Genomic DNA, 27,528 nt, shown 5'->3' with positions numbered 1-27,528 from the left:
GGTTACACAAGCTCAAGCAGACAAAATGCCCAGTGCCTGGAGTAGTGCCAGCTTCATTGCCCATAAATGGTTATTTATCTGGGATCTGTTTGATCAGGCGCATCCCTGACTGTCTCACCCGCCCATTGTGTATTTAGGGCAGTGAAAGGGGGGGTTGGAGGAATGCTGGTAAGCACCCTGGTAGCATTGGGGTTTTTTAATCGTAAAAAAACCAGATTTTCATGTTTAGGTTCAGCTCTTGGGTGCATTGATTTCTGCAAGCTGGGCTTCACGGCACAGCAGAATTGGGTGAATATTAACCGTTTTGACTGGATTTGATTCCTTGGTCTCCCAGTAATTCACTGCTCCTTGGCAGGCACTGCTCCCTGTCTCCACCTTCAGTCTCCCTATGGGTAAAAATGGCCTCATTCCCCACACTTTTAGACTAAGTAGCATCCCTCTTTCCAGAAAATATCCCTGGCACAGAAGGCCTGATTTTGTGCCCACTGTCAGGGGTCCATGGGCCTTCTGAAATCCTGCCACCGCCTGGAAAAAATGATTCTCAGTTTCCAACAGACTTTTTCTGTTCCATAATCAGAGAGGGGTGTGTGACTTTGGGCAATCTCTTTCCTATGAGCTTCAGTCAGTTCGGCTGTTAAATGGGAACACTAATCCCTACCCTGTAGGCCTGTCACAAGGCTTAACTGAGAACCAGGCATAAAGGGTCTCGAGAGTTGTACCGAATCGTTATTATGACTGCTTGAACCACTGTTAGGGGAGGCGGCTCGCTCCACGGCGTTGCCTGCACGCTGCAGTGTCACGGGGTTTGCGCGGAAACTGAGGCAGTCCTCCCGCTCTGCACCCTCTGCCCCTAGTCGCCACCCGGACTTCTCCGCAGGGCGTGGGCGTGGCTGGGGAAAGCCTGGGGGTGAGGCTACGCAGGCGGCTGGGGAAGAGTCCCACGTGACCGAGAGGCGGGGTGTCCGCTCCCCAGCTGCGGCGTCTCGGGGGCGGAGCTGCTGCAGAGCATCTCCTAGCTGGAACCGCGCTTTGTTCTTGCTGCCTCCTAGACCCGCCGGCGTCTGGGTCCATCCCTGGCTCCTCTCTCGCTCCTCCGGCCCACCCCCTGCATCTGGGCCCGCATCCCTTTCCCCAGAAGCTCCGTCCCAGATCCTGCCCTTGCCCCTCCCCCGGACTTCGGGCCAGCGCCCTTGCCTGGTAGGTAGCCTTCTATCCATCCCTCCCTCCTGCACCTTTTTCCCCTGGATCCCTCTCCTGTCCCCCTTTTCCCAAGTCCGGGTCGTTCCGCCCCTCCGGACCGGGGATGTCCCCCGTAGTCCTGGGCCCATGGTCCTGACCCTGCTCCTCTCCGCCTACAAGCTGTGCCGCCTCTTCACCATGTCCCGTCCCCGGCCAGGCGGTGAGCGACTAGCGGTGCCGGGGCCGGACGGGGGCGGCGGCGCGGGCCCGTGGTGGACCGCGAGCGGCCGCGGGCCNGCGGGCCCGTGGTGGACCGCGAGCGGCCGCGGGCCGCGCGAGGTGTCGCCCGGGGCGGGCACCGAGGTGCAGGGTGCCCTGGAGCGCGCGCTGCCCGAGCTGCAGCAAGCGCTGTCAGCGCTGAAGCAGGCGGGGGGTGCGCGGGCCGTGGGCGCCGGCCTGGCCGAGGTCTTCCAGCTGGTGGAGGAGGCCTGGCTGCTTCCGGCCGTGGGCCGAGAGGTAGCCCAGGGTCTGTGCGACGCCATCCGCCTGGACGGCGGCCTCGACCTGCTGCTGCGACTGCTGCAGGCGCCGGAGCTGGAGACGCGCGTGCAGGCCGCCCGCCTGCTGGAGCAGATCCTGGTGGCTGAGAACCGGTGAGGGTGCTCATGGGCTGAGGGGAGAGCGCGGGTTGCTGTGGGGCAGCAAGGGCGGTCCACAGCCCGGGTCTCTCGTGCGGCTCGCACTGTGCCTTTTCCCGCCTCCCCTCACCAGATCCCCGTACTACAGCCCTGTTGGGTATCAGCGTGTCTGTTTTACAAATGAGGAAAACGAGGCTTGGGAAAGTTTCGTGCCTTGCCCAGAGTCACGACACAGTGTGAACTGACGGTGCAGCCAGGACTTGTGGGGTGACGAATGAGACAGGAAGAGAAAGAATGGAGTGATAGGACAGGAATCTGCCCCTGGTTCTGAGGATGGAGCTGGGATCCTACTGCCTGGCTGTGCTTGTGCTAGGCTACCTTCTCTCTGCCACTGAGAAAGGAAGAGAACACAATGCTTAGGAAATGGGGTAGGAGGAGGAGCAATGATCACTGAAATGAGTAATGACCTGAGGTTACTTGCCCCCTTTATGCCACCCCTAATCCGCCTCCTGCTTCCTCCTTCTCCATTTTGGCCCACGTAACAGGCCAGACATGATCTCATTCTGCGGCTGCTAATGGGAAACAGAAGGTTTTCTAGTGGGATCAATGGGTGAGAGAAGAGGAAACAGGTGAGGAGCTAGGCAGGGGCCAGAGTATGTGTTCTCTGTCCCTTCCCCACACAGAGCCAAGATACAGTAGGGGGGATCCAACTGGGGCCTGCCTACCCCTCTCTTGCCTGCCTCTTGGGATCTCCCCTGGAATATGAGGACCTTTGCACTCATTTCCTCTCCCCTCCAATGCCAGAGCAGACCAAAGTGTCGCACGGTAGTCACATGCTGAATTCTCAGGCCTCTCAGATTTAGAAGGGTTTGGGAAGGGTCACTTTCAATTCATGTAGCTCTCACAAGTGCGATGGGCATGGATTAGGGGTGCTTTCCTTACCATTTTCAAAAATTAAACAACCTTGTTGGTGGTGGAAATGATACAACTGTCAAAAATGCATGAATGAAGCAATTTAAGTTGGGAGAGCAAGTTAGGGTTCTGCTTAGTCAACAAGTCATTAATTTCCCATCTACTATCAATCATCAGTACATTTGGAGGGCTAGCAAACAGAATGGGTGCTTACTGGATTTGGTGGACACAGGGTGGCGGTATACCTGTTAGCCTGGTATGTGGGGTGTGGCAGCTATAATTAGAACCCTTGGGGAAGTGGTGCAGCCAACACCCTAGGAAGAGGAGGGCTGCAAGATGCAAACTGCACTGATACTTTTCAAGGTTGAAAATAACTACACTCACCTGGTTCAGAATTACAGAGGGAGGAGTCACACCCACCATTGTCCCTGGTATGAGGAAACTATGAGCTGGTGCGGACAGCACTTCAGGACCAAGGACAGAGCTCAGCAAACCCAGTGGCCATCAGAATTTTTTTTCCAAAGAAAGGCAGAATCTCCTCAACCTTTAGACTACTCTGGGCTGAGGCTGGAAGGGAGAGAAGGGAGGTGACACACTGAGAATTTGTGTTGATGAAATCTTGCCCTTCCTCATCAACCAACCTCCTCTTAAAGAAAGTTCCTCAATCAGTGCACCCACTCCTTTTCCCATTCCCTTCTTCTCAGGGTGCTACGACACCCATTGCCCAGGAACCTAGGTCACAGTGTCCCTCACCCCCAAATGCCAAGAGAAGTCCAACAAGGTAGGACCCGCTGAACTTGGTCCCATGACACCAGTGAGGGCCCCACATGACTGCTAGCCTTTTAAATGTGTAGCCCAGAACCATTAGGAGACCAAAATTAGGTTAAATGGTTTAACTCAGGTTAAATGGCTTTCCCAAAAATACGCAGTGAATAAGTGGAGGAGACATGTTTAAAAAATAAAACAGCTATTGCATATAAATTCAAAAAGTGCAAAGGTACAAAAAAGTCACACACTTAAGAATTTTTCTTCTACCAGACCCCCTTTGGACACAAATGAGCAAAACAAGTTTCTTGCACAGTATGTCCTTCCAGAGAAATTCTATGCATGCAAGGATTTACACATATATGTATATTATACATACAGATATGTGTGTGTATTTGTATGTGTGTGATTTCCCCTCTCCTTTGGAACTAGGATTTGAATCCAGACCCATAGCCTCTCAGGCTGCAGAAGCTGGGAGCTGAGTATATAGTTCTTACAACAAGGACATAGTTCAAGTTCTGTGAAGGTGCCAAGTGCATAGGGAAAGGGGAGAGCTGGGGGTCAATAGACTCAGAATAAAGTCCTCTTTTAAAAAAATTTAAAAACGGGGCACCTGGATGGCTCAGTCAGTTAAGTGTCTGCCTTTGGCTCAGATCATGATCCCAGGGTCCTGAGATCGAGTCCCGGGTCGGGCTCCCTGCTCAGCAGGGAGTCTGGTTCTCCCTCGTGTTCTCTCTCTCTCTCTCAAATAAGTAAATAAAAATTAAAAAATAATAATAATACATTTAAGGAAAAAAAACAAAGCTAAAAAAGAATAAAGTCCTCTCTGAATTGAGAGGACCCCACATACCAGGCTAACAGGTATACCGCCACCCTGTCTCTGAANGATCGAGTCCCGGGTCGGGCTCCCTGCTCAGCAGGGAGTCTGGTTCTCCCTCGTGTTCTCTCTCTCTCTCTCTCAAATAAGTAAATAAAAATTAAAAAATAATAATAATACATTTAAGGAAAAAACAAAGCTAAAAAAGAATAAAGTCCTCTCTGAATTGATATTCNCTGTCTCTGAATTGAGGAAGCCCTTCCCTTCACTGGTCTTCAGGAAATGAGAGTATTGGATAGATTATTGCTTAAACACATTCTGGTTCTGATAGTCTCAGGGTTTATGTAGTCAGATTGTTCTGGAAATACAAAGTATAGATGAAGGATCTTGATCTTTGAAGACAGATTCAGGCCCCAGCTGTGCCTCTGACCAGCTGTGTAACTCTGAGCATGTCATGTAACCTCCCTGAACTTTGGCCTTCTCATTGGTAAAAGGACCGAGTGAATGATTAGAACCCACCTGTTTTGGACTTCAGGGGAAGCTCAGAGATCAACTCAGCAAAGTTGTTGTGCCATGTTATGGGCTCAGCTGGGAACCGCAGTAGACACAAAGTCACAAGCATCACTGTGATGCTCACTTGGCAGGGACTCCATGACAGGCTGCGTCTCTTAAGTCTTTAGGGGTAATGTCAGTTGTGGAAGACATCGTTTGTGGAGGTCAGGAGGACAGAAACCTTTCACCTCTGCCTGGAGTGTGGCAACTGTCTTGTCCGCTCTGCTGGCATCCAGGCTCCCTCCCTTGGACTTTCCTCCCAAGAGCAGTCAGAGTGTTTCCTAAAACCCATGCAAGAGCAGGTCACTCTCCTTCCTGAAGCCTTTCAGTGGCTCTCCATTTGCCATCAAGATAAAATACAAATGCCTGGATAGGGCCCAGAAGGCCCCCAGTACCCTTTCCCTACTCTCCCCTTGAACCTTCCCTCTCAGCCACTAGAAATGGCTTCACTTCAGTGTGGCTGAGGTGGGGAAGGTCCCCAAGTGCACCAGCTCTCAGATACCTCCAAGCCTTTGCATACATCTGCACCTAGAATACAATCTCCACAATCTCCCCTTCTCCTCTTCATGAATGTCCCATCATCTTTCCAAATTAATGCCCTAGTCACCCATCCAATATATTTAATGCTTGTCTTTATATCTGTGTCCTGGTAAAATCTTTATTCTTGTTTTGTGTGCATGTATTTTTTCATTTACACAAATGGTGCAGTGTTATATAGCGCATTCCAGTTTATACTTTCACCTGCTCAGTATTACGTTTTTAAGATCCTTCATGTGCTATGGTATCATCTGTTCAGTGCCTTGTAACTGCTCCATAGTCCTCCAGAGTGGGCACCTGCCCATGTTATGGCTCCACTCTCCCAGGCTTGACACCAGACTGCCGCCATCTTCCCCCACCGCAAACAACCCTGCAGTGAACAGACTTTTCCACATTCTTTTGTAGATCTGTGACAGTTCCTTAGGGATATAAACTCAAGAGCCCCAATTTCTGGCTCATATGGTACATATCTCTTTAACTTCACCCACGCATCCCAGCCTGCTTTCCAAATTGACTGCCCCAGCACACACCTCTACCCACAGAACTTAAGGGTTTTCATGGCCCCACACCTCGCCAAACTTCTTTGTTACCCAGCTTCTGCTTTTTGCCTATCCAATACATGTAAAGTGATAGCTGGTTTAATTTTCACTTCTCTGATTACTAATGAGTTAGAGCATCACTATGTCCTCGTTAACATTTTAGATTTCCTCTTTTGTAAATTGCCATTTATATCCTTTGCCATTCCCTATTGAATATGCTGCCTTTTTCTTGTTGACTATTGATATATTCTATATATGAATCCTTGTTGCTTTTATATTTTTCCTTGTCAGTTTTAAACACTGCAAATATCTCTGGCCTTCTTTCTATTCCTCAAACATGCCAAGCTCACCAGCCCTCAGGGTTTTTGTCCTTGCTGTCCATTCTGCCTGTTTTGCTCTTCTCCCAGACACTTGCAGGCAGGAGTCTCTGGGTATCATACTCTCAGATGTCCCCTCCTCCTCCGCCCAGGCACTGTCCATTACATCACCCTCATCTGCTAGCATTATGGCCATATTACTCTTGCCCTGTTCACTCATTGTTCACGTGCGTATTGTCTCCGTATTAGCTGTGTATAAGTTCCAGGGACTCTTAGTCACCCTAGCACAGTGCCTGGCACACAGTAGTTCCTCATCTGTCAAGTGAATGAATAAATACACCCCAGTCACACCACATGGAGTGAGGAGAGGTTTGAGGGCAAGGCTAAGAGGGGTGTACTTCGAGTGATACTTGAAATGATAATAAGTTAACATTTAGTGAGTCTTCCCCGTGTGCCAGGCCTTGTGGAAGGCACTTTACCTGGATTATCACATTGGTTCTCATAATGACCCTTTGGGGTAGGTATTCCTTTTGTCTAATTTATGAGATGAGGAACTGAGGTAGAAAGATAAAGGAAGGCACTCAAGGTCCCACAGCTTTCTAGAAGACAACAGCTCCCAGGGGATCTTCTCCAGAGTTAGGGTTCTTAACCACGACACACACTGCGGGGGAGGAGACAGCAGTAAGGGAGTGTAAGGGTGTGGCCAGGATGGAGCTCCCTTACAATCGGAGAAATCTGTTCCTTGCAGGGCAGGAGGTGGAAGGGGGAGGCAGGGAGGATAATGCTCTCCCTCATATCCTTTATGACACTAGTGAGGCCAGAGAGGTTAAGTGACCAGGGCGTGGCCAACCTCCCCGGAGTCACCACCATTCCATCGTCTGTGTCCCACTTTCTTTCGGTAGGGACCGTGTGGCGCGCATCGGGTTGGGCGTGATCCTGAACTTGGCAAAAGAGCGGGAGCCGGTGGAGCTGGCGCGGAGTGTGGCAGGCATCTTGGAGCACATGTTCAAGCACTCAGAGGAGACGTGCCAACGGCTGGTGACGGCTGGTGGCCTGGACGCAGTGCTGTACTGGTGCCGCCGCACGGACCCGGCGCTGCTCCGTCACTGCGCGCTGGCGCTGGGCAACTGCGCGCTGCACGGGGGCCAGGCGGCGCAGCGGCGCATGGTGGAGAAGCGCGCCGCCGAGTGGCTCTTCCCGCTCGCCTTCTCCAAAGAGGACGAGCTGCTGCGGCTGCACGCCTGCCTCGCGGTGGCGGTGCTGGCAACCAACAAGGAGGTGGAGCGCGAGGTGGAGCGCTCCGGCACGCTGGCGCTCGTCGAGCCGCTCGTGGCCTCGCTGGACCCCGGCCGCTTCGCCCGCTGCCTGGTGGATGCCAGTGACACAAGCCAGGGCCGTGGGCCCGACGACCTGCAGCGCCTCGTGCCGCTCCTTGACTCGTCGCGCTTGGAGGCGCAGTGCATCGGGGCTTTCTATCTCTGTGCCGAGGCTGCCATCAAGAGCCTGCAGGGCAAGACCAAGGTGGGGGGGGGGGGCGGGGAGGAGGGGCAGGATTTAGGGTCTAGGAAGGCTTCCCGGAGGAAGTGACATTCGACTGGGATGTGAAGTACACATAAGAGTTAGGTGAAGCAAGGAGAAGGACGAGAGTCCGGTCACTGGCCCTGAAGGCAAGACCAAGGGTTTTAAGCAGGGAACCCAGGCTTTACAAAGATTACCCTGGCTGCAGTGTGGAGATGGAATTGGCAAGGGTGAGGTTGGAGGCTAGGCAGCCATGACTGGGACAGTTGGGAAGGTGGGCTGGAGCATGACAGAAGAGGCAGAGAAGAGCAGACAGATCCCAGAAGTGCTGAAGAGACAGAATTAGGACTTGTAGCTGGTTGGGTGAAGGAGAGGGAAGAGCTGAGGGTGACTCCTGGCTTTGGACACAGGCAACCCCATGGGTGCTGGCACCTGGTACTGAAATAAGGTTAAATGGTGAGAGGTTGCCGTGGGGGAGGGGAAGAAAGTGAGTTCACTGGGACCGGTTGAGCTTGGGGCACATGAACAGAGACCAGTTAGGGCACCCCAGTAGGCCATTTCATCACGTGGGTCTGGAGTGCGGGAAGGAGATGGAGTGCAGAGACAGAAGCTTGGGGGGCAGGACATCAGTGTGTTGACTGGATAACTCCCACTTGTGTCCCAAGAAGTCTTCATGCCCAGGGCCTGATATGAAGATTTTGCCCTCAGCTTTAACTTGCTGTGTGACCGCGGCTAGCTGCCTTCCCCTCTCTAGGCCTCTACATGCTTCCTTTTTAGCCTCTGGAAAATTGAAGAAGCGGGCCACAACAGTTTTTACCCTGCATGTGGACCTGGTTATAGTTAAATTATCCAAGGTTTGTGGGTTTTGGTTTTTAAATATTACAGAATCAAGATTATCCCTATAACATCCCTCTCCCTCCTTTGCATTCCTCTGGGGGTCTGGGAGTTGGCGACAGCTGGGACACAGGGAGTGGTGGGCACCACACGGACCACCCCGGCTGTACCACAGTTGTCAGGTGGGCTGCTCAGAGGAGAGTGTCTCACAGATGATTGTCACCTATTGTATGTGTCCCCACAGATTAAAAAAAGACTGTTGTGTTAGGGGGTCTCTTAAGGCTGCTTCCAAGGTCTAATATTCTAGGAGCTTCTGATTTTCCCCTCTGTGCCCCAGAGTTGGGCCATGGGAGGGCTGGCTTTATAAATCAGATCATTCTGCTTTGGGAGAAAAGACTTGAAAGGAAGTAGGGGGTGAGGACAGGGCCTGGACAGCAGCCATGACCATCAGCTGTGGCACCCCTTTTCCAACAAGACCAAGTGAATGCAGTTCAGTAAGAGATAGTCAGCCCCCACTCATTACCCTGCAGTGTGCCAGGTACAGGACTCCAAAGGTGACTAAAACATGACCTCAGCTTATCGTTCAGGGGACCCTGCATTATCAACTAACAACAGTAGCATTTAGAGTACAAGGCCTAATTGGAGGTATGGGCCAAGCTGTGGATAAATCAAAGCAGGCTGCATGGACGGGGTACTAATCAATTTGGATTCCACTGGATGACGAGGATTCCCACAAGCAGGCTGGAAGAACTAAAGGTCTGGGAACAACTGAGCCCAGAGGTAGGGGAGCCTTACTGGGTGGGTGTCAGCCCGGTGTGGGTTGGAGATAGGGGGATGGGCTGAGAATGGTGGGCAGGGGCTGCACTGTGCCAGGCCTGGCAGGCATACTGAGAGCCCAGACTTCATCCCAGGGAGATGGAAGCTGTTGGAGGGGAGACATGAGGGCAAGAGTTGAGAGAGTTTCAGGAGGGGGAATTCAGAGAACTAGGTGATATATTCGATGAAGGCAGGGCTAGGGCAGATGATGGGAGTTTCAGCGCTGAGAAAAGGGGAGGGACTGGACACATTTGGGGATGGCTGGTGAACTGGGGGACCCAAGACCCCTTCTCCCCACCCCTCCCTAGGTATTCAGCGACATCGGAGCCATCCAGAGCCTGAAACGCCTGGTTTCCTACTCCACCAATGGCACCACGTCGGCGCTGGCGAAGCGCGCCCTGCGCCTGCTGGGCGAGGAAGTGCCGCGACCCATCCTGCCCTGCGTGGCCAGCTGGAAGGAGGCCGAGGTCCAGACGTGGCTACAGCAGATCGGCTTCTCCCACTACTGCGAGAGCTTCCGGGTAGAGCAGCGCATCCCAAGGGCGCGCGGCCGCTAGGGGCGCCCTGGACAAGGCAACAGCGCCCCCTTGCGGCCCGCACGCCCGCGGCGCCAGGGGTGATTTTGGGTGTGGGAGCCTGTACTCAACCACTTTCGGGGTCACCCATCCGCCTCCCCCATCGCCGTCTCCAGTTCCCTCTCCTTGCATCTTATGCGTGGGGTCCAACGGCTGAGGAGGGGAGCCCTTCCTTACATCTGATCCCTCCCCCAGGAGCAGCAGGTAGATGGCGACCTGCTTCTGCGGCTCACCGAGGAGGAGCTCCAGACCGACCTGGGCATGAAATCCGGCATCACCCGCAAAAGGTACGGCGCCTCCTGCCCTCCAGGCCTCGCCCTCTGCCACTAGCCAGTCCCAGGTGAGGACCTCAGCATCCCATCTCCCCTGGCTGCAGATTCTTTAGGGAGCTCACTGAGCTCAAGACCTTCGCCAACTACGCTACGTGCGACCGCAGCAACCTGGCAGACTGGCTGGGCAGCCTGGACCCGCGCTTCCGCCAGTATACGTACGGCTTGGTCAGCTGCGGCCTGGACCGCTCCCTGCTGCACCGCGTGTCCGAGCAGCAGCTCCTGGAGGACTGCGGCATCCGCCTGGGCGTGCACCGCACCCGCATCCTCACGGCCGCCAGAGGTCAGCCTGCCCACCGGCAACCCCACCCCATCCTAGCCCTAGCCCTGGGAGGTGAGGGGAGACACGTGGTGGGGCCTCCGAGCCTCACTGAGGGTGGATTGAGCACAGAAGCTGTGCCAGACTGGATTCCGAGGATGCAAAGATGAATATGGTGCACTTGGCCCTCAAGAAGCTCCCCGTCTGAGCTGCGTAGGAGGGTGGAAGGAAGGCGGGTATATCAGCAGGTAGGTGACCACAGCAGGAGGCAGGCCTAGGATTCCAGGGGGAGCTGGGAGGAAGCGCTGCCGACCGGGTCCACCCAGGTCTAGGCATGTATAGGATGGCCTACCAGGTCCCGAAGGATGTATGGGGAGGGGGTGCAGCAGGAAGAGCAGCCCACCTGGCAGAGGGAGCAGTCTATGCAGAAGTGGAGCTAAGACAGCAAGGAGGGTGCTTACAGGGGATAGGGGTGGGAAGACAGGGGACTTATGCCATTAGCCAACAGCTCACCAAGTATGGGTTCTGGAGGCACTTTAGGGAGACCACGAGGGCAGAATGGATTCTGGGGCTCTAGCACCCTTTTTACTTACTAATTTATTATTTAGCTAAAATTTATTGCCAGTTACTATATGTATTAAGCTTTAAATATACTATCTCATTAATATCTATATTCATTCTAGCAGTGGGTGTTAATTTTTTTTAAGATTTTATTTATTTATTTATTTGAGAGAGAGGGTGAGAGAGCATGGGGGGGTGTGCAGAGGGAGAAGCAGAGTCACCACTGAGCAGGGAGTCGGTCATGAGGCTCAATCCCAGGACCCTGGGATCATGACTGAGCCGAAAGCAGATGCTAGACCAACTGAGCCACCCAGGTGCCACTGGGTGTTATTTTTTTTAATCAACTTTTAATTTATTTTATTTTATTATTTAAATTTTTTTTGAGAGAGAGCATGAGTGAGCGAGGGGGGAGGGGCAGAGGGAGAGAGAGAATCCTCAATTAGACCCCCACTGAGCACAGAGCCCAACTAGGGGCTCAGTCTCACAACCCTGAGATCATGACCTGAGCCAAAATCAAGAGTCGGACGCCTAATGGACTGAACTACCCAAGCGCCCCACCATGCACGTTTTTTAAGTGGAGGCAGGGACCCAGTGAGACTTGGATTTTAGAGAGACCCCTCCGGTGGCTGTGCAAACAGACTGGACTGGGCAAGGGTGGATTTGGGGAGACCCCTGAGAAGGCTGAGTCGGGGGCCTGGACATAGGGAGGGCCCCGGGGCTGGAGCCCAGGATGTTTAGTCGGAGGAATCCAGAGCATGAGTCAGGTGTCGCGGAGGTCTGTCCGTTCTGTTCACTGCTGTATCCCAAGCACACAGTAAATACTTAGTAAATATGTGTGGAATGAGTGAATGAGAGATAAGGGTTCGGGGCCTGGGTTCTGGCTGTGATGGGAACTAGGAAGGCGGGGCCGGGGGAGGATTTAGGATGTGTTGGGTTTACAGTGTCTGTGGGCAGCTGGCCGTTCAGGTCTGGAGCTCCGGAGAGAGGACGGGACTGGAGGTGCGCATTCCTGTCCCTAAAACACCTGCCTGCCTCCTGAGAGGGACTCACCAATAGTGAGCAGGCTTCCTTCCCGTAGGCCCGGCTGTCTGTCTCAGTGGCTCTCTTTTGAACAAGCCAGGGAGCCCGCGCCCGGCTGGGCTGGGCTGCGCTGAGAAGGTTGGGTGGGCAGGGGATGACGTGCCCCATGGCGAGTGATGGGGAGGGGCTACCCTTACCAAGCTGTCACCTGTCTGCCTCAGAAATGCTACACTCCCCGCTGCCCTGCACTGGCTGCAAGCCCAGCGGGGACATCCCAGACGTCTTCATCAGCTACCGCCGGAACTCAGGCTCGCAGCTGGCCAGGTGAGAAGGGGCAGGCAGGCGGGCGCGCGGGCAGGGGGCCCCGCGGGCAGAGGGCCTTGCGGTCGGGCCAGGGCAGTGACGCGGGACCTCTCGCCAGCCTTCTGAAGGTGCATCTTCAGCTGCACGGCTTCAGCGTCTTCATCGATGTGGAGAAGCTGGAAGCAGGCAAGTTCGAGGACAAGCTCATCCAGAGTGTCATGGGTGCCCGCAACTTCGTGCTGGTGCTGTCGGCCGGGGCCCTGGACAAGTGCATGCAGGACCATGACTGCAAGGACTGGGTGCACAAGGTAGGTGCTGGCCCCCGTGGTCTCAGCACTGGCCTGTGGCCAGGGGTCAAGGTCCTCCTCCTATTCCGTCTCATCCGCGCTCCCCAGCCACCTCTGCGGCCCAGCCGCAAGGCAGGAGCCACAGCGCGGGCTGTAATTGGTCTTTAGCAAGTCCCTTAGGCTCTCTGGGCCTCAGTGCTCTCATTCGGAGAATGGGGATAACTTGCCTGCCTTATTCACCTTGTGGGGATGGTCATGAGGGTCAGAGAAGGACAAATAACCTCAGTGAGGGAAGAAGGGCAAGAGAGCCTAGCGACAGTCACAGTGGAATCACCAAGGGCACAAAGCTGTGCGTTCGAATCCGAGCTCTGGCCTTGGGCAAGTTACGTATCCGCAGTGAACTTCACGTTTGCTGGTGTAAAGTGGGAGAAGTCTCGTCCCTGACTCCCTAGGATATCGTTATAAGAATTAAAAGAGCTAGAGTCTGTCAAGTCCTTAGCAGAATGCCTAGTTCTATAGTAATTGGTCTATAATGGCAGAAATTATTCTTGTAATTAGTGTGAGTGCTTACCACTGTTTAATTAATGCCATTGTGTCTTCAGTGCCTGGCACACGCTAGAAACTCACCGAATACTTGCAGAATGGTTGGATGGATGGATGAAATGGGTCCATATCACATCTGCAGGTTACTAATTATTAATCAGTGAGGGATAAGGCAGTGATCTGAGATGGAACCCTTGTCCTGAAGCCGCTGAGGAACTGAGAGTTGCCCAGACGTGGCTAGGTTGTAAATGGGTTGGTGTTGCTGCTAGGCTATGTAGGTGACCCTCTTACTCACCGTAGGAGCCTGGAGAAGAGGGAGAACAGTAAGGGCTAGAATAACCAGGGAAGGCTTCACCGAAGGAGCAGAACTTGAGAAGAGTCTTAGGAATTTAGGTAAGTGGAAGAGAAGGCATCCCAGGCAGGGCGACTGCACGAGCAGAGGACAAAAGAGGGGACAAGGCAGGTGCATCACCGGTAACTGCTTACAGCTGAGGCTCAGAGAAGTAGAATACTCTTTCCCCTGGCCCCACTGGTGTCGAAATCTGAAAAGCTGGGCTCTGAACTCCATCGATCTGACTCCAAAGCCCATGCTCTCTCCCAGCGCCTGCCTGCGTTCCGAGGCTCGGATCTGAGGGGGTGGTGGGACAGGGCGGGATTCAGCTGACACCAGAAATGATTGTCTGCATCTCTTTCCAAGTCCATGTCCAGGGACATCATGGTCATTGCTTGAAATCAGCCCTGGTGGGAGTATTTACACAAAGGAAATTGGTAAACACTACAAATCAGGGATTTGTTTGGTTGGTTGTTTTTTTCCCGGCCCCTAGAGAGTTATTTGTTAAACATTTACCAGCACGCCCCTGGGGCGCTGGGTGGCTCAGTCGGTAAGCCTCCAACTCTTGACTTTTGGCTCAGGTCATGATTCAGGGTCGTGAGATCGAGCCTCTCCTGTCGGCTCCACACTGGGCATGGAGCCTGTTTAAGATTCTCTCCCACCCTCTCCCTCGGCCTCTCCCCACTGGCTCTCTCCCTCTCTTAAAAACAAAAAACAAAAACAAAAACAAAACTACAGAACCGGTTTGCAGGCTACCTAAAGGCTGGGAGAAGACTTGTGTTTAAAGCACTGGGAAAAGGGATCCCACAAGGGCAGTGAGGCCAGGCCAGCAGTTGTCGGGAGAAGGCTCTGGCAGCACCGTGCATCCAGACCAACTGTGGGGAAGAGGGCCAGGCCCTGGAGGCCATGTTTTAGGGACTGAGTACTGGGCTTGGTTGGCTGTTGGGACAAAGAGACACCTGCAGGATCATGGGTTGATGGCCCAGAGCAGGTGGCAGGCGGCCTTCTGGGATAAAGAGAGGAATAGCTGACCTCCGTGCGAGATCAGACCTTGCTGTGCTTACTCTGTATCCCAGATGCCTACAAGCATGTGTGGTATGAGGTAGGCTCTTGATGAGTTTATGAAATACTTGAACCAGTGGCCAGAGGAAGCTGAGATAACTGGGAAGGCCATACAAGTCCACCAGTTTCACCAGGTCAGAACACTCGACTCTAATCAAGTTTTCATTCTTAACCTGCTGGATGACCTTGAACAAGCCATTCTTCCTCTCCTGGCCAGACTCTGAGTCTATGCAACGAGCATTGTGCTGTCTTGGGTTCTGGTAGTTCTGGATAAAACGAATGTCTAAAGGCTCTCCAATCAATTTGTGCAGGATCAGCATACAAGTTCTCAGCAGAGAGGCAGAGGGCTTGGCGGACAGAGCCCTGGGCTTGGAATCTGAAGGCTTGATTCAGAAGCCTGGCCTCTCTTGGGCTGGGCATTTATGTGACTTGGGGGCAAGCCCCTTCCCCCCCCTGGGCTTCCTTCTCATTCATAAAATGAGAGGTTCCCCAGAAACCAAACAAGGTTGGAGTTTAGCGGGTTCTTTCCCAAGGGTGCTTGACCCCCACGCGGCAGCCTGCATCGAGGGAGGAGGGGTGGCGGGGTCCTCTGCCTTGGACCAGTTCCAAAGGCTCCATCTGCCTTCCATGGTTGTTGTTAGTGCTTTGTTGCCTCTGGTTTTAAAACTCCTTTCCCCGAAGCCACATTTAGCGGGTAATCAATATAGAAAACCACAAGTGAACTGCACTCAAGAAAGTGCAATCCCTGAGAGATTCCCCCTTGAAAGGAAAAAAACATTCAATAAGCACTTACCAGAGCATCCATTAATAGTGAGTAATACCCTCAGAGCCACCTCATGAGGGGGGTTTATTACCCCCTTTACAGAGGAAGAAATCCTAACACCTGTGATTGATTAAGCACATGCCACACGCTGGGCGCTGCTCTAACCACTCGCCGCGGGACATGGCAGGTATCCCCCCGACCAGAAGAGAAAACAGAGGGTTTGAGGGCCCATTTGTTGCCTCACGCCACAAAGCCTGTGTCAGAGATTCAGTGGGAACCCCAATCTCATGATTCCAGAGTGCAGCCCCTAACGACTGTGCTATATTGTCTCTCTCATTCATTCATTCATTCCAGCCATCCAGCCATCTGTTAAGTATTTGGCAAGGGTTGACTATGCACAAGGCTTTGTGAAAGATGCTGAGATAAAAGATGGATAAAAACCAGACATGATCCCTGCCTTTCTGTCTGGTGGGGAAGACAGATATTAAGTAAATTACTCATTAATTAAGTTTGCCACTGGAGCGTGTGCTAAAGAGCCTATGAGAGCCTACAATAGGGACGTCATGCCTGGTAAGAGAAGGAGGGGAGACTTCCCTGGGAAAGTATGGATTGAGCTCAGATCAGAAAAATGAGTAGGCATTAGTTGGGGGAAGGGGCCAGGAAGAGCATGTGCAAAGTCCCTGTGCAGGGAGGGAGGATGGCAGATCTAAGGGGCTGCAAGGTCTTTGTGGCTGGGAGAACGGTGCAGGGGTAGAGTCTGGGAAGGGAGCTGTGGCCAAGCACACAAAGCCTTCAGACCACAGTAAGGAGTCTGAATTTTATTCTAAGAGCCATGTAAAGTCTTGAAGATCTTTAAGTAGGGGCTGACATGGTCAGATTAGCATTTTGCAAAGAGCAGCCAGGTGAAGGGGCAATGTAGAGAACAAGCTAGAGGGGGCAAGAGTGGATGGGGAGAGACCTGGTGAGGGACGCGGTAAGGGAGCTGGAGCGGCGCAGCGGTGGGGTGGAGGAAGAGACAAAGTGGGTGCGTCTGATAAATGAGTACAATTGGCAGGGCTGGTGATGGATCACTGTGGATGCAGAGAGTGCTGTTTTCTTCTGACACCAAGTTGTGTGGGTTTTTTCCAACACCAACAACCAGTTCTTCAGTTTGCCAGCACCAACTGGGTGTCTCACAATTCAGTTCTTTTTAAAAAGTTTTTTTTAGATTTGAGAGCACGTGCGTGTATGCAAATGTGGGGGGAGTGCAGAGGGAGAAGCAGACTCCTCCCTGCTGAGCACAGAGCCCTACATGGGGCTTCATCTCACAACCCTGAGATCATGACCCGAGCTGAAACCAAGAGTCTGGTGTTCAACGACTGAGCCACCCAGGAGCCCCCAGTTCAGTTCTGATACTGACTTAACCAGAGCAAGTGTCAGACTACAGAGAGTTAAGGGCTCAGTCCCACATGTCTGTGCTCAGTTCAGATGTCTGAGAGTCCTGGGTTCCCAGACTACCCGCACTTCTGTCTGACTTGGCTAGCCGTTCAGGAGTTCCCGTGACACACATCCCTCCCCTGGCCAGTTCAATAATTTGCTAGAATGACATGCAGAGCTGAGAAAGCACTTAACTATTTCTGGCTATATAACTCAGGCACATTCAAATGTAAGCGATGCATAGGGCAAAGGTATGGCACGTGGGGCACAGGCGGGGAGGCACAGAGCTCCCATGCCCTCTGCAGGCCACCCTCCCAACACCTAGATATGTTCACCAACGCCCCCCATCCTTGGGGGATTTGATGGAGGTTTCATCATGGAGGCATGATTAAGTCACTGGCCATTGGGGAGTGAACTCAATCTCTAACCCCTCTCCCCTCCTGGGAGGTGTGCGTCTGTGAATGTATGTGGGATACTTAAAATTTCCAACGTTTTCATCATAGCTTGGTCTTCCTGGCAAGCAGCCCCAATCCAGAAGCTAGCTAGGCACCCGCATCCCCAACCTCCAGTCATTCGGGGATTCCCAGCGTTTCAGGAGCTCTATGCCAAGGATCTGAGGCAAAAACCAAATATTTGATTTTTATTAAAAAACAAGGGGTGAGGGAGAAGTCAAAGCGGACTTCGGCACCAGCACCCTTCTCAGTGTCTGTCTGGCCCCAGGGTCACATGCGGACCCAGGTCTCTTCCTCCTCCGCCGTTTCTTTCTGCAGGAGATCGTGACTGCTTTGAGCTGCGGCAAGAACATCGTGCCGGTCATTGATGGTTTCGAGTGGCCTGAGCCCCAGGACCTGCCTGAGGACATGCAGGCTGTGCTCACCTTCAATGGCATCAAGTGAGGACGGGGGCGGGTGCGCAGCCCCCAGCCAGCAGCCCCCCCTGCGCAGCCCCCTGACCCAACAGGCCCTGTACCCACAGGTGGTCCCACGAGTACCAGGAGGCCACGATCGAGAAGATCGTCCGCTTCCTGCAGGGCCGCTCCTCCCGGGACTCCTCGGCAGGCTCTGACACCAGCTTGGAGGGGGCCGCACCCATGGGCCCAACTTAACCAGTCCTTAGTTCCCAAGCCCTGCTGCGACCCCCATTTCCATCGTCCCTCCCGAAGAAGCAGCTCCTCAAACTGGCCTCTCTCAGCTGCAAACCACCCCCCACCCCGGGCCCTTCTCAGGAAACGGGGGTTGTTCTGCCCCCACCCTCACGGTCCACCTCAAACCCAGCTTCCTCGGCGTCTGAAAAGGGAAGGGAAGCCAGGAATTGGGGGTGCTCAGGGCCAGACCCCACCCCCTGGGGCCCTGCCATCGGGTTCTCTATCTCAGGTCTGGAGATTGAGGGTTTTGCGGCACATGACAACCCCTCCTGCCCTGACAGCAGCCAACTTGAGTGGGGGAGGGTGGGCAGCCTCCTTCTGACAAGAGTTCGGGCAACGCCCACCCCTCTGGGCTAAGCAAGGGCCTAGGCCCAACAGCCAGCCGGAGATGCGGGTCCAGTGATGGCTCTCCACCTAGATCTTGCCTGGCTTCTGGCCTCAGCGCTTCCTGCCACCCTGTGGCCTTGACCTGTAACCACTGTGTCCTTAGCTGGCCTGGTCCCCAGTCCCCTCCCAGCCTTCCTGAGGTGCAGCCCTCTTAGCCACACCTGGGGTCAGGGTCGGCCAAGCCAGCCCTCACTCCAGCTGGCCTGCAGCTGCGGTCAGCTTTGCTGCACGCGTCGGTGCAAGGGAGCCACCTGCAGGGGCCCGGGCCTGGGCCGCCGAGGCCGTCTCAACAGGCAGCTAGCCACCGTCCACATGCCTCGTTGCCGTGCCTCAGTTCCTGCCAGCCCGGCTCAGCTGGTGCCCCAGCCCCTCCCCACCCACCTGCTCAGGGGGCGGCCAGGGGAGGCACCCCCTGTGGCAGCAGCGGTCCGCTGGACAGAGCCCGCAGCAGCACGGGAAGAGACAGGATCCTGAACGAGGGTGACAGGTGCATTGGAATCACCTGGGAATTTTGCTAAAACTGTGTTCAGGAGACCTGGGCGGGACCTGGGTTTCTGCCTTTCCCACAAATTCCCAGGTGAGTGGATGCGGATGGTCAAGGAATGACACTTAAACTATCAAGGCTCTAAAACGCAAATCCCTCCCAAATTTTTGCCATCCCCCACCCCCCACGCCACTTCATGGTTCCTGCAATCACCCGAGCAACCCCACCTGGTATTATCTCCCTGTACAGAGAAGGAATGCCATTTCCCAAACCACCGGTGGCAGCCCCAGGACCCAGCCTGGCCTCCTGGTGTTCAGTCCACTGCCCATCCCGAGAATCATCCTGGAGGCTGTACCCTGGGCAGGGCTGTTGCTCTACCCACAGCTGGCCTCTCCTCTGCCCCAAGGGTCTGGCAGTGGGGGACAGGTTTTCACCAAAAAAGTCTGGCCCCAAGAGCTATACAGAAATCAACAAGCAGCAATGTCCCTCTGCCCCTTTCTCCACTAGGGCAGGAGAGCAAGAAAGTACCCTCCCTCCCGGAAACCCAGGCTTTAGCTAACGGGGTCAGCTGGCCTGGTACCTCAGGCTGGCTCAGCTTCCAGAGTCGCCTCCCGCACGTGCTGGCCAGCTCACGCTCAGAGAGTCAGAGGTCTCACTGCAGGCTTGGGACGCCTTCCTTCTACGCCCCCTCCCACCGAAGATTCGGTCTTTAGCCGGTCCTGGCCCCAGCTCGGGCTTTCACTGCTCTTGACCCTGCCTCCTTCAGGCCACAGGAGCGCCCACCAGTGCCAGGCCCTGGATGCGGAGGTGACGGAGGCAGACTAGACATCGCCCTCCCAGAGCAGCGACAGCAACAGTACAGTGGGCTGAGTACCCTCCAGGGGAAGCTTTCTTTTTGTCCCTGATCAGTCCCCCTCCCTCCGCGGGCAGTATTCAGGGAGGTTGCCAGGCCCTTTCTTCTGTTCCTACACCCTCTACTGCTGCCCCTTCCTGTTTCTGGGGAATCGGAGCCCAGCCTCCAACCCTGAGGTGATGACCCCCCCAGCCAGGCTTGGCCCCACAGGGCTGGTCCTGAACCGGGGCTGAGACACTGCCTTCCCCCCGGGGGAGCCTGCGTCCTGCTCTGATGTGGGTCTGCACGGTCAGTTTTCTGCCTGGGTAGGCTGTAGTTGCTGTCCCCAAGTGGGGGCTGAGTCAGCTAGGCCCCTACCCACCTCCCCCAGCCATCCCCGGGGGCTAAGGACTGCTCAGGGACACCCAGAGATCAAGAAGTCCAGCTCCATCTCCTTCATTCTTCTCCCCTGCCCAGGAAGAGAGGCATCTCATTCTAGAATGTATGAGGTGGGAAGGGTCTCAGAACATCATCTAATCCAGTGTTTCCTAACTTGTCCACCTGTGATCAGACAGTTCGGGGCACTGCTGACCCAGCCCTTTGGAGGAGGGCTTGCTGAAGGTCACAAGCGAGCCAGAGGCAGTGCCAAGTAGAGCCCAAGCCTGAGGCCAGCCCAGAACCTCTTCCCGACCCTCCTCACGGCCTCATGCTGGCACAGTCGGTGGAAGAACCGTATTCCTCTCCTTGCTTTGGTCTCCCCATGACAGAGACCGTGAGAAGGGAATGTGCCAACAGGCCCAGGCTGCAGAGGCCGCAGCTGACCCCGGTCTGCCCTGCACTGTCCCCACAGCACCTGTATGATTTCCCGGGCAGGGGAGAGAGAACGAGGGTAGCAGGCAGCCAAACCCTGTGCCCAATTCACATCAGCAGTCAAGTGCCACATGATTTGGGTCTGTATTGGGGCTGGCAGCCCTCCTCAAAGCCGGTTCCTTAACACTGAATCCAGTTCCGCCTTTCAGCTTCTGGGCCAGGCTTCCCTAACAGCCTGGAAAAGGGCCCCTCGTTCTCTGAGAAGCTGGGGCCCCTGGATCATATCGGGGAGTCAGGCTCCTCTCCAGGTTCCCGTTGAGCGGCAGATGCTTGGAGGACGGACTCAGCACATGGTCCTGCTGTAATGCGGGGCAACGGGAGCTGTGGAGGGCTGAGCGGTAACAAAACCTGACTGCAGCTGGGCTGGTGGAGCGGGGTCGCCCTGTAAGGTGCCTTCAGGGAACGGATCTCTGACGGACCCTCGGGAAGGGGCTCTGCCCCGAATCTCTACCAGCCTGATGCCAGCCCAGCAACCCTTCAGCCCCTCCAGCGGCTCAGGAGAAGAGAACGAGCAGTCAGAGGAAGTGTGGCTGGCCCTGCCTGGCACAATCCCATGGCAGCTCAGGGGGCTCCTGCCCAGCTGGGAAGCTTGCTGCTATCTGACCTCTGGTGGGCAGACTGGGAACGGGAAAGCAGACAGCCCCACAGCCCAGTGCCCTGGGGGCAGGAAGGTTCACTTCAGTGTGATTTATATGGATTTATTGTGATTGGCACTGCTAAGCTCAGAGGATCGATTCCCAGCCAGAGACGGCAGCACTCTCCCTCCAGAGGGCACCCAGCCCCTTGCACAGCCTTCCCCTCAGAACCGTCCACCCATGCTACACCCAGAAACAGCGCTGTGAGCGGTGCAGTTTGGGCTGAAGCAGTGATGCCAGCCCTTGTGCTTCCACTGGTCCCTGAGGTGTCCCTCCATCGGGACCTCTCCTCTCCCCTGGAGGCTTCTCCGGGACTGATGGTAGAAAGGGCACACCACCCCCTGTTCCAAACGGCTCCCCCACCGCCTCCTGGAGTAGGACTGTCTGGGTTAATTCTAGATTAGAGTCCTAGGCTGGCACAGCCGTCTAGCTGGACCACTCTGCCCAAGGTAGACACTTGCCCTCTGAGGGGAGGTGCCAGTGTCGCTGGGGGCTGGGATCCAGACGCATACTTTCAGTTGCTTAGTGTTCGCTTCTCTCCCTTTGCCCTCTGTCCTCCAGTCCAGGCAGATCAGGGACTCTGAGGAAACGGCTGGAATTCAGGGCGAGGATTAGTCTTTTCCAGCACCCTGTGAGAGACCAGAGAAAGGGTTCAGATTTGACGTGGGGAGACATCCTCAACTCTTAGAGATGGGACACAGGCTTTACGGGGTGGGCACATACAGGTATTCCCTCCCAGAGCTGAGAGGTGGAAGACAAGGCAATGTCCAGAGACAGGGCTCTGGAAAGCCACTCTTAAGGCTACAGGGGAAGAAGTCAGTAAGTCAGGCTAGCCTGGGGCTCAGTTTTAACTAGCTGAGGAAGCTCTCCAGGCTTCCCATTAGCACGTTTCTGCCACCATACTTCCATCTGCAAAATGGGAATGGAGAAAGAGGGGAGCTGAGGGAGAGAGCACGGCCTTGCCAGCATGCAATGTTAGCCTGACCCTGCCCCTTCTGCCCCTCTGCCCCTCTGCCTTGCTCCTGGGGAGTAGCTCCCAGATGATTAGACAGCTGTCCACAAGGGGAGAATCAGGGGGCATGGTCCCAGGAATAAGCTGGTTGGGAGGAGGAGAAAGAGGAAAACTTTGGGATAAATGGCATTACCCAATCAGAATGGCTGGGATGAAGAGGAGGCCAGCTCCCAGGAGGAAGGGGAACCCCTTCATGAAGTTCAGGGTGGCTGGGTAGAGCGAGTTGAAAATGCCAGAAGCCATCAGCATGGCCAAGCTATTGGTGCAGGCCACAGCAGAAAAGAGAGCGCCTGTGAAGATAAAAACATCACACTCTGGGGTGTGAAAGACCTAGATTCAAATCCCAGCACCCCTAGCTCACCGCTGTGTGACCTGGGGCAAGTCACTTAACCTCTGAGTCTCACCTTCCTCAATGATAAATCCTACATTGTGTGTTGTGATACAGATTCAATGAGGTCCCGTATGGAGAGCAGTTGGCACATGGGCTACCACACAAACGGCTGTTATTAAATCCATGTATTCAAAGTATATGTGATATCTTCTACCAAAAGCCTCATAAAATGGGTTTTGGTTAATCCCCTTTGGGAATCATCTCCTGTTTGGGATTAATTGCTGGCTTAATTCCCAGTTCCAACACTTATTATCTGTGTGATCACTGAATAAGTTGCTTATCCTTCCGGGTTTCTGTCCCCGTTCTGTTAAACAAGGATAATACCTACTTCATAGATTGGCAGCAATGTTAAATTCACATGTAAAGCATCCCTCACAGGCCTGGGCCTCTCTGGGTACACTAACGGTGCTAGAAAAAAAGCTTACTGAGTGAATGAAGGTACATGGGTTCTGAGGGGCAACAGAACGAGCCCTCACTGGGCCACATATGGCATCAGATCCTCCTTCCAGGGCGGATGAGGGGGAAATGGATGAGCCAGATATTTCCAGACTAGAGTCTAAAGACCCAGGGGCCTAAGAAACTATTCCCTAGAGATATGCCAGCAGAACCCAAATTTTGCAAAATAAGCAACAACCCAACAGAAGCTGTTTGAACTCTGTCAGAGCCGGAAGGGCCTTGTCATCAAGAGCAAACCACTCATGTTGCAGAGACAGAAAGGGACCTGCCCAAGATCACACAGCCAGTGGCTGACAGAGCCAGGACCAAAACCCGTATCCCCGGACCTGCTGCTCTTAAAAACAGAGCTGGGTTTGCATCCTAGCTCCACCACTTACTGAGGGACCTTGGGTGACCCGATTTAGCCCTCTGGGTGTCTGCTTCTTCATCTGTCATTCGGGGACAAGGAAATATCTAAAGGTTGTTTCTTCCTCTGAGCTGGCACACGGGCCCTAGTGCAGTAGGGACCCCTGGCATCATCACGTCCTTTTTACAGACGGAAAAGCTAGGGTCTGGAGAGAGTAAATCCTGTGCTCGGGTTACCCAAGAGAACAAGTGTGCTCTGACGACTGCAAATTCCAACCCTGTGACCCGAAAACCTGAGGCACTGTGGTCCTCCCCCAGCCCCAGGCAATTCGATAGAAGTGCATTTATCTTGGCTGTTAACTTCTCAGGGGTGGGGGGAGGAAGGTAAGCTGCCTCCTGGCTCACAGCTGCTCCCTGCCCAGTTCAGGCAACACTGGGCATGAGGAACCAGGCACAGGTTGACCGTGGCACTCACCGTGCTCTGACTCACCCACCAGCCTGGACAGCTTGGCCCGGATGATGGGTGTGGTGACTAATGACAGGAACAGGAGCCCATACCCTGAAGAGAAAGAAACAAGAAAGTGGGGTCAGGGAGAGGGGGGCCCAAGCACCCTCCATAGCAGAGCTCGTACACATCCGCAGCCCATGTGGGACTCAGGCTGGACGCAGGAAGAACTTCCTTATTGGTGAAGGACACAGCGACCAAGGAGGGACAGAGACCACCTTTCTCAAGGCTTGACCTACCCGCTACCTCTTTCATGAATGAATGCTGATTTCCCACCAATTATGTTCTTGCCAGAACACCTCTTGTGGTCACAGCAGCCACCACCCACCCACCTTGCACTTCGAAGGGAGAGGGCGAGGCACAGAAAACAGGCGTGGGCTTTGGAGTCGCCCCGAGTTCCTAAGCTGACCCCATCGCTTACTAACTGTGTGGCCTTGGACAGGACTCTTATCTGTGAAAGGACAAAAAAGCCTTCGTCACAGGATGGTTCTGGGGTGCACAGGAGGCTGAATAATGGTCCTCCTAAGATATCAGGTCGTAATCCCTGGGATTTGTAAATGCTGCCTTATTTGGAAAATGGGTCTTTGAAGATGTGATTAAGGATCTTGCCGTGAGGCGACTTTCCTGGACCAGACTGGCCCCTAAATGCAATCACATGAATCCTTAGAAGCGGGAAATGGAGGGAGTTGTGACAGAACAGAGAAGGCACACAGAAGAGGAAGAGGCCATGTCACCACACACGCAGAGATTAGGGTGACGCGGCCACAAGCGACAGAACGCCGGCAGCCGCCAGAAGCTGGAAGAGGTGAGGGAGATTCCCTCCCAGAGCCTCCGAAAGCAGCGTGACCCTGCTGACCCCTTGATTGGGGCCCAGTGATACGGACACTTCACTTCCAGCCTCCAGAACTGTGAGAGAATACATCTCCATTGTTTTAAGCCATCCAGTGGGTGATAATTTGTTACAGCAGCCCTGGGAAATGGATAGATGACGTAACATCTGTGCAGAGCACAAAGTTAATGCAAGCTCCTTTTCCCTTTGCAGTTTACTCCTGCGCTTACAAGGGTTCTTTCCTAACAGTTTCTCTCCCTTGTGTGCCCGTTGCCTCCTAGAAGACGGGATCCTCGAAGTGGGTACATGAGGCAACCCAGGGCCCCTTTAGGTGTCAGCCCTCCAGCCCCACTCCGATGAGGCTCCCCAGAGTAATGACAGTGTCTTCATCATCTCTGCACCCCTGAGGGCACTGAGCCCAGCACCGAGGCCATGGGAGATGCTGTGGGCAGGGGAGGAGGGTACCTGTTCCCCTTCAGCCTCACTCTCCAGGCAAGCAGCCAAGTTAAGATATCTGTGATTACTGATCAGCTGACTTTGTAAACAACATATTTTAGGACTCTATCAAAATTAATCTGTCCCTTTAAAAAAAGTTAACTTCCTCATTCCTAGCCACCCCTCTCCCACCAAAAGAAGAAGCGGTAGGTGGAGGAGGGACAGGAGGAGGAGGAGTGGGGAGGGAAGAGGAGGGGAAGAGGAAGAGGGGGAGGAAGAAGAACTAAGGCAGGCAGGAATTTGGTATCTGTGGTCTAAGGAGACTAGCTTTTTTTTTAAACTCAAAGAAGCTGACCAAGGGTAGTTGAGGTAGGGCCTGTGATTCTTATCAGAGAAGTGAATATTAAGGCATTAGTGGCATGGACTTTGTTTAAGAACACCATAAATATTGGCTGTGGGAGGCTAAGGAGTGAAGCAATTAGTTTATGAGCCATACTTGTGTCTTTTGCTCTATCTTACTAATGATGTTTACAGTTGACAACGTGGATTAATTACCGAGGCCACCGAAGGTCTGTCTTTTCCGTTTAACAAAGATGGCATTTTTATAAAGTTTCTTCGTTGTCTGTCCTCCAGTGCAGGCAAGGAGCCTAACGCTATTTCTAGACACAGGCACGAACCACATTTAGGGGCAGTGAGTGTCTAACCCCCAATTTTCACCCAGCACCTTTGGGACAAACTGTCCCTGAGCCCACACACTTTACCTGTAAACATGAGGGGGGTGATGGTAGCAAATGCAAAGACCACCATCCCCAGAATGTTGAAGGCCAGGCCAATCTCGGCCACCCAGGTGTCGGCCAGGCAGTGCTGCAGAAGCCGCAGGCCCAGCAGGCTGGTGAAGTAAGGGAGGTGCTGAGCCGCAGAGCCGTAGCCGATCAGCTTGGAGTCCCAGCAGAGGGGTTTGCTCAGCTCGTAGAGGGTCAGGATGTCCTGGGCCCCAAAGTGCACAGTGACTACCATGAAGATGGCCAATGAATACAGGGCTAAATGCTTCCTGGACTTCTCTGGGGCTGGAGTCACGTACAGCTGGACGATGGATCGGTGGTGACGGAGCGTGAAGAGCCGGGCAGGCGTTGGCTCCTTCACCGTCTCACCAAAGCAGAAGGCTGCGTAGAGAGTCATGGCTATCAACAAGGCCAAGGCCAGCCAGAAGGGGTTGGCATAACCCTGGGCCCGGAGCCAGTGGCCCCCAAGGAGGCTCGCCAGCATCCCTGCCACCCCGATGCACGCTTCCAGCAGGGCCATTCGCATAGTACGGCTGCGGTTGTTGCTGACATCCGCCACGGAGGCAAAGCCTGCGGCCAGAAGGCCACTGAAGTCCCCAAGGAAAGCGCAAAGGATGCGGCCCAGCACGAAGTAGCCGACGTGGAGCTGGAACTGTACCACAAAGATGGACACCAGCGCCTGCAGCAACAGGCCCAGGGAGGCCAGCACCAGCAGCGGGCGGCGGCCCACGCAGTCACTCCAGGCACCCAGCAGGGTGGATGAGAAGATCGCCACCAGGAAGCCGCCCAGGTTCATGTAGAGGGTCCAGTGGGAGGTAAGGGTCTCCACTTCCTGTGGGGACATGAATCTTAACCAGGTGCTCTTCCTCACTCTGGGTTGCCCACCCCGCAAACCATCACCATCCTAGGAGATACAGGGATGGGGACTATCTTTGGAGCCCTAACCCTCTGAGGCTCTTTGTAAAACTCTCAAAAAACCGGCCCTGGGTGATGCGCAATGGACCAAGGTCCCATTCCCTTACTTCTACTCCTTTGTGTTAATCCTCACGGCCTCGCCTTACCTAGAAAACTTTAAGCATCCCCCAACCTGCAGTGGTCGCTCAGGTCCCAACTTTGCTCTGGCCCCGCCCACTACCCAAAATCCAGCTGGCCCTCTCCCGGACGCAGGCCCCGCCCCCTCGGCTGCCCCCACGCTCCAGTGCGGGGCCCACCCGGGGGCCCGCTCCGCGCTCCTCCCGCGCCGCTACCGTCATGATGGGGTCCGCGCTGTGGTTGCTGCAGCTGCCCCTGTCGCGGGTGCCATTGTAGCCGAGGTCCGCACTGAAGCGGTGCCACAAGTACTGCGTGGTGAGCGGGCCCTGCAGGACCAAAGAGAAGTTGGCGAGGAAGACGAGCGGCTCCACGGGGCCGCGGCACAGCACCGCAGGCCCACGGCGCGCGCGGGCCTCACCCGGGGGGCTCGCGCGCCCCTCCATGCGCGTGCGCGTCAGGGTCTGCGCCGGACGGCTGGCTGGGCTTTTTGCGCCTGCGCCCAGCGTCCCTTTTTAA

At 54.5% G+C, this 27,528-nt stretch overlaps 2 protein-coding genes across 5 annotated transcripts; one reads left to right on the top strand and one right to left on the bottom strand.

Annotated features, from left to right (window-relative positions):
* Nucleotides 1-788: 788 nt before the first annotated feature.
* On the top strand, nucleotides 789-22,918 carry SARM1 (sterile alpha and TIR motif containing 1). 3 transcript variants are annotated; one of them, XM_034640481.1, is made up of 10 exons: nucleotides 790-1,475; nucleotides 1,512-1,832; nucleotides 7,159-7,777; nucleotides 9,733-9,945; nucleotides 10,195-10,286; nucleotides 10,376-10,611; nucleotides 12,390-12,492; nucleotides 12,590-12,779; nucleotides 17,644-17,765; nucleotides 17,849-22,918. In XM_034640481.1, the coding sequence occupies exons 1-10, from the start codon at nucleotides 1,327-1,329 to the stop codon at nucleotides 17,976-17,978; spliced, it is 2,175 nt and encodes a 724-aa protein (XP_034496372.1). In that variant the 5' UTR covers nucleotides 790-1,326; the 3' UTR covers nucleotides 17,979-22,918. The 3 variants fall into 3 exon arrangements, with proteins under 3 accessions (XP_034496370.1, XP_034496372.1, XP_034496371.1); XM_034640480.1 differs by having other exon boundaries at nucleotides 791-1,451; nucleotides 1,488-1,832; XM_034640479.1 differs by having other exon boundaries at nucleotides 789-1,832.
* Nucleotides 21,273-27,528, bottom strand: SLC46A1 (solute carrier family 46 member 1). Of its 2 annotated transcripts, none has more exons than XM_002912331.4 (5): nucleotides 27,228-27,528; nucleotides 25,960-26,812; nucleotides 23,905-23,988; nucleotides 22,371-22,527; nucleotides 21,273-21,854 (listed from the first exon to the last, which is right to left on the bottom strand). In XM_002912331.4, the coding sequence occupies exons 1-5, from the start codon at nucleotides 27,453-27,455 to the stop codon at nucleotides 21,797-21,799; spliced, it is 1,380 nt and encodes a 459-aa protein (XP_002912377.1). In that variant the 5' UTR covers nucleotides 27,456-27,528; the 3' UTR covers nucleotides 21,273-21,796. The 2 variants fall into 2 exon arrangements, with proteins under 2 accessions (XP_002912377.1, XP_034496373.1); XM_034640482.1 differs by lacking the exon at nucleotides 27,228-27,528 and adding an exon at nucleotides 27,042-27,150.

The sequence above is a fragment of the Ailuropoda melanoleuca genome, chromosome 13 (assembly GCF_002007445.2).
Source record: "Ailuropoda melanoleuca isolate Jingjing chromosome 13, ASM200744v2, whole genome shotgun sequence".
NCBI lineage: Eukaryota > Metazoa > Chordata > Mammalia > Carnivora > Ursidae > Ailuropoda > Ailuropoda melanoleuca.
Note: the sequence above shows the minus strand (reverse complement) of the source record. Positions and strands in the feature narration are given on the sequence as shown.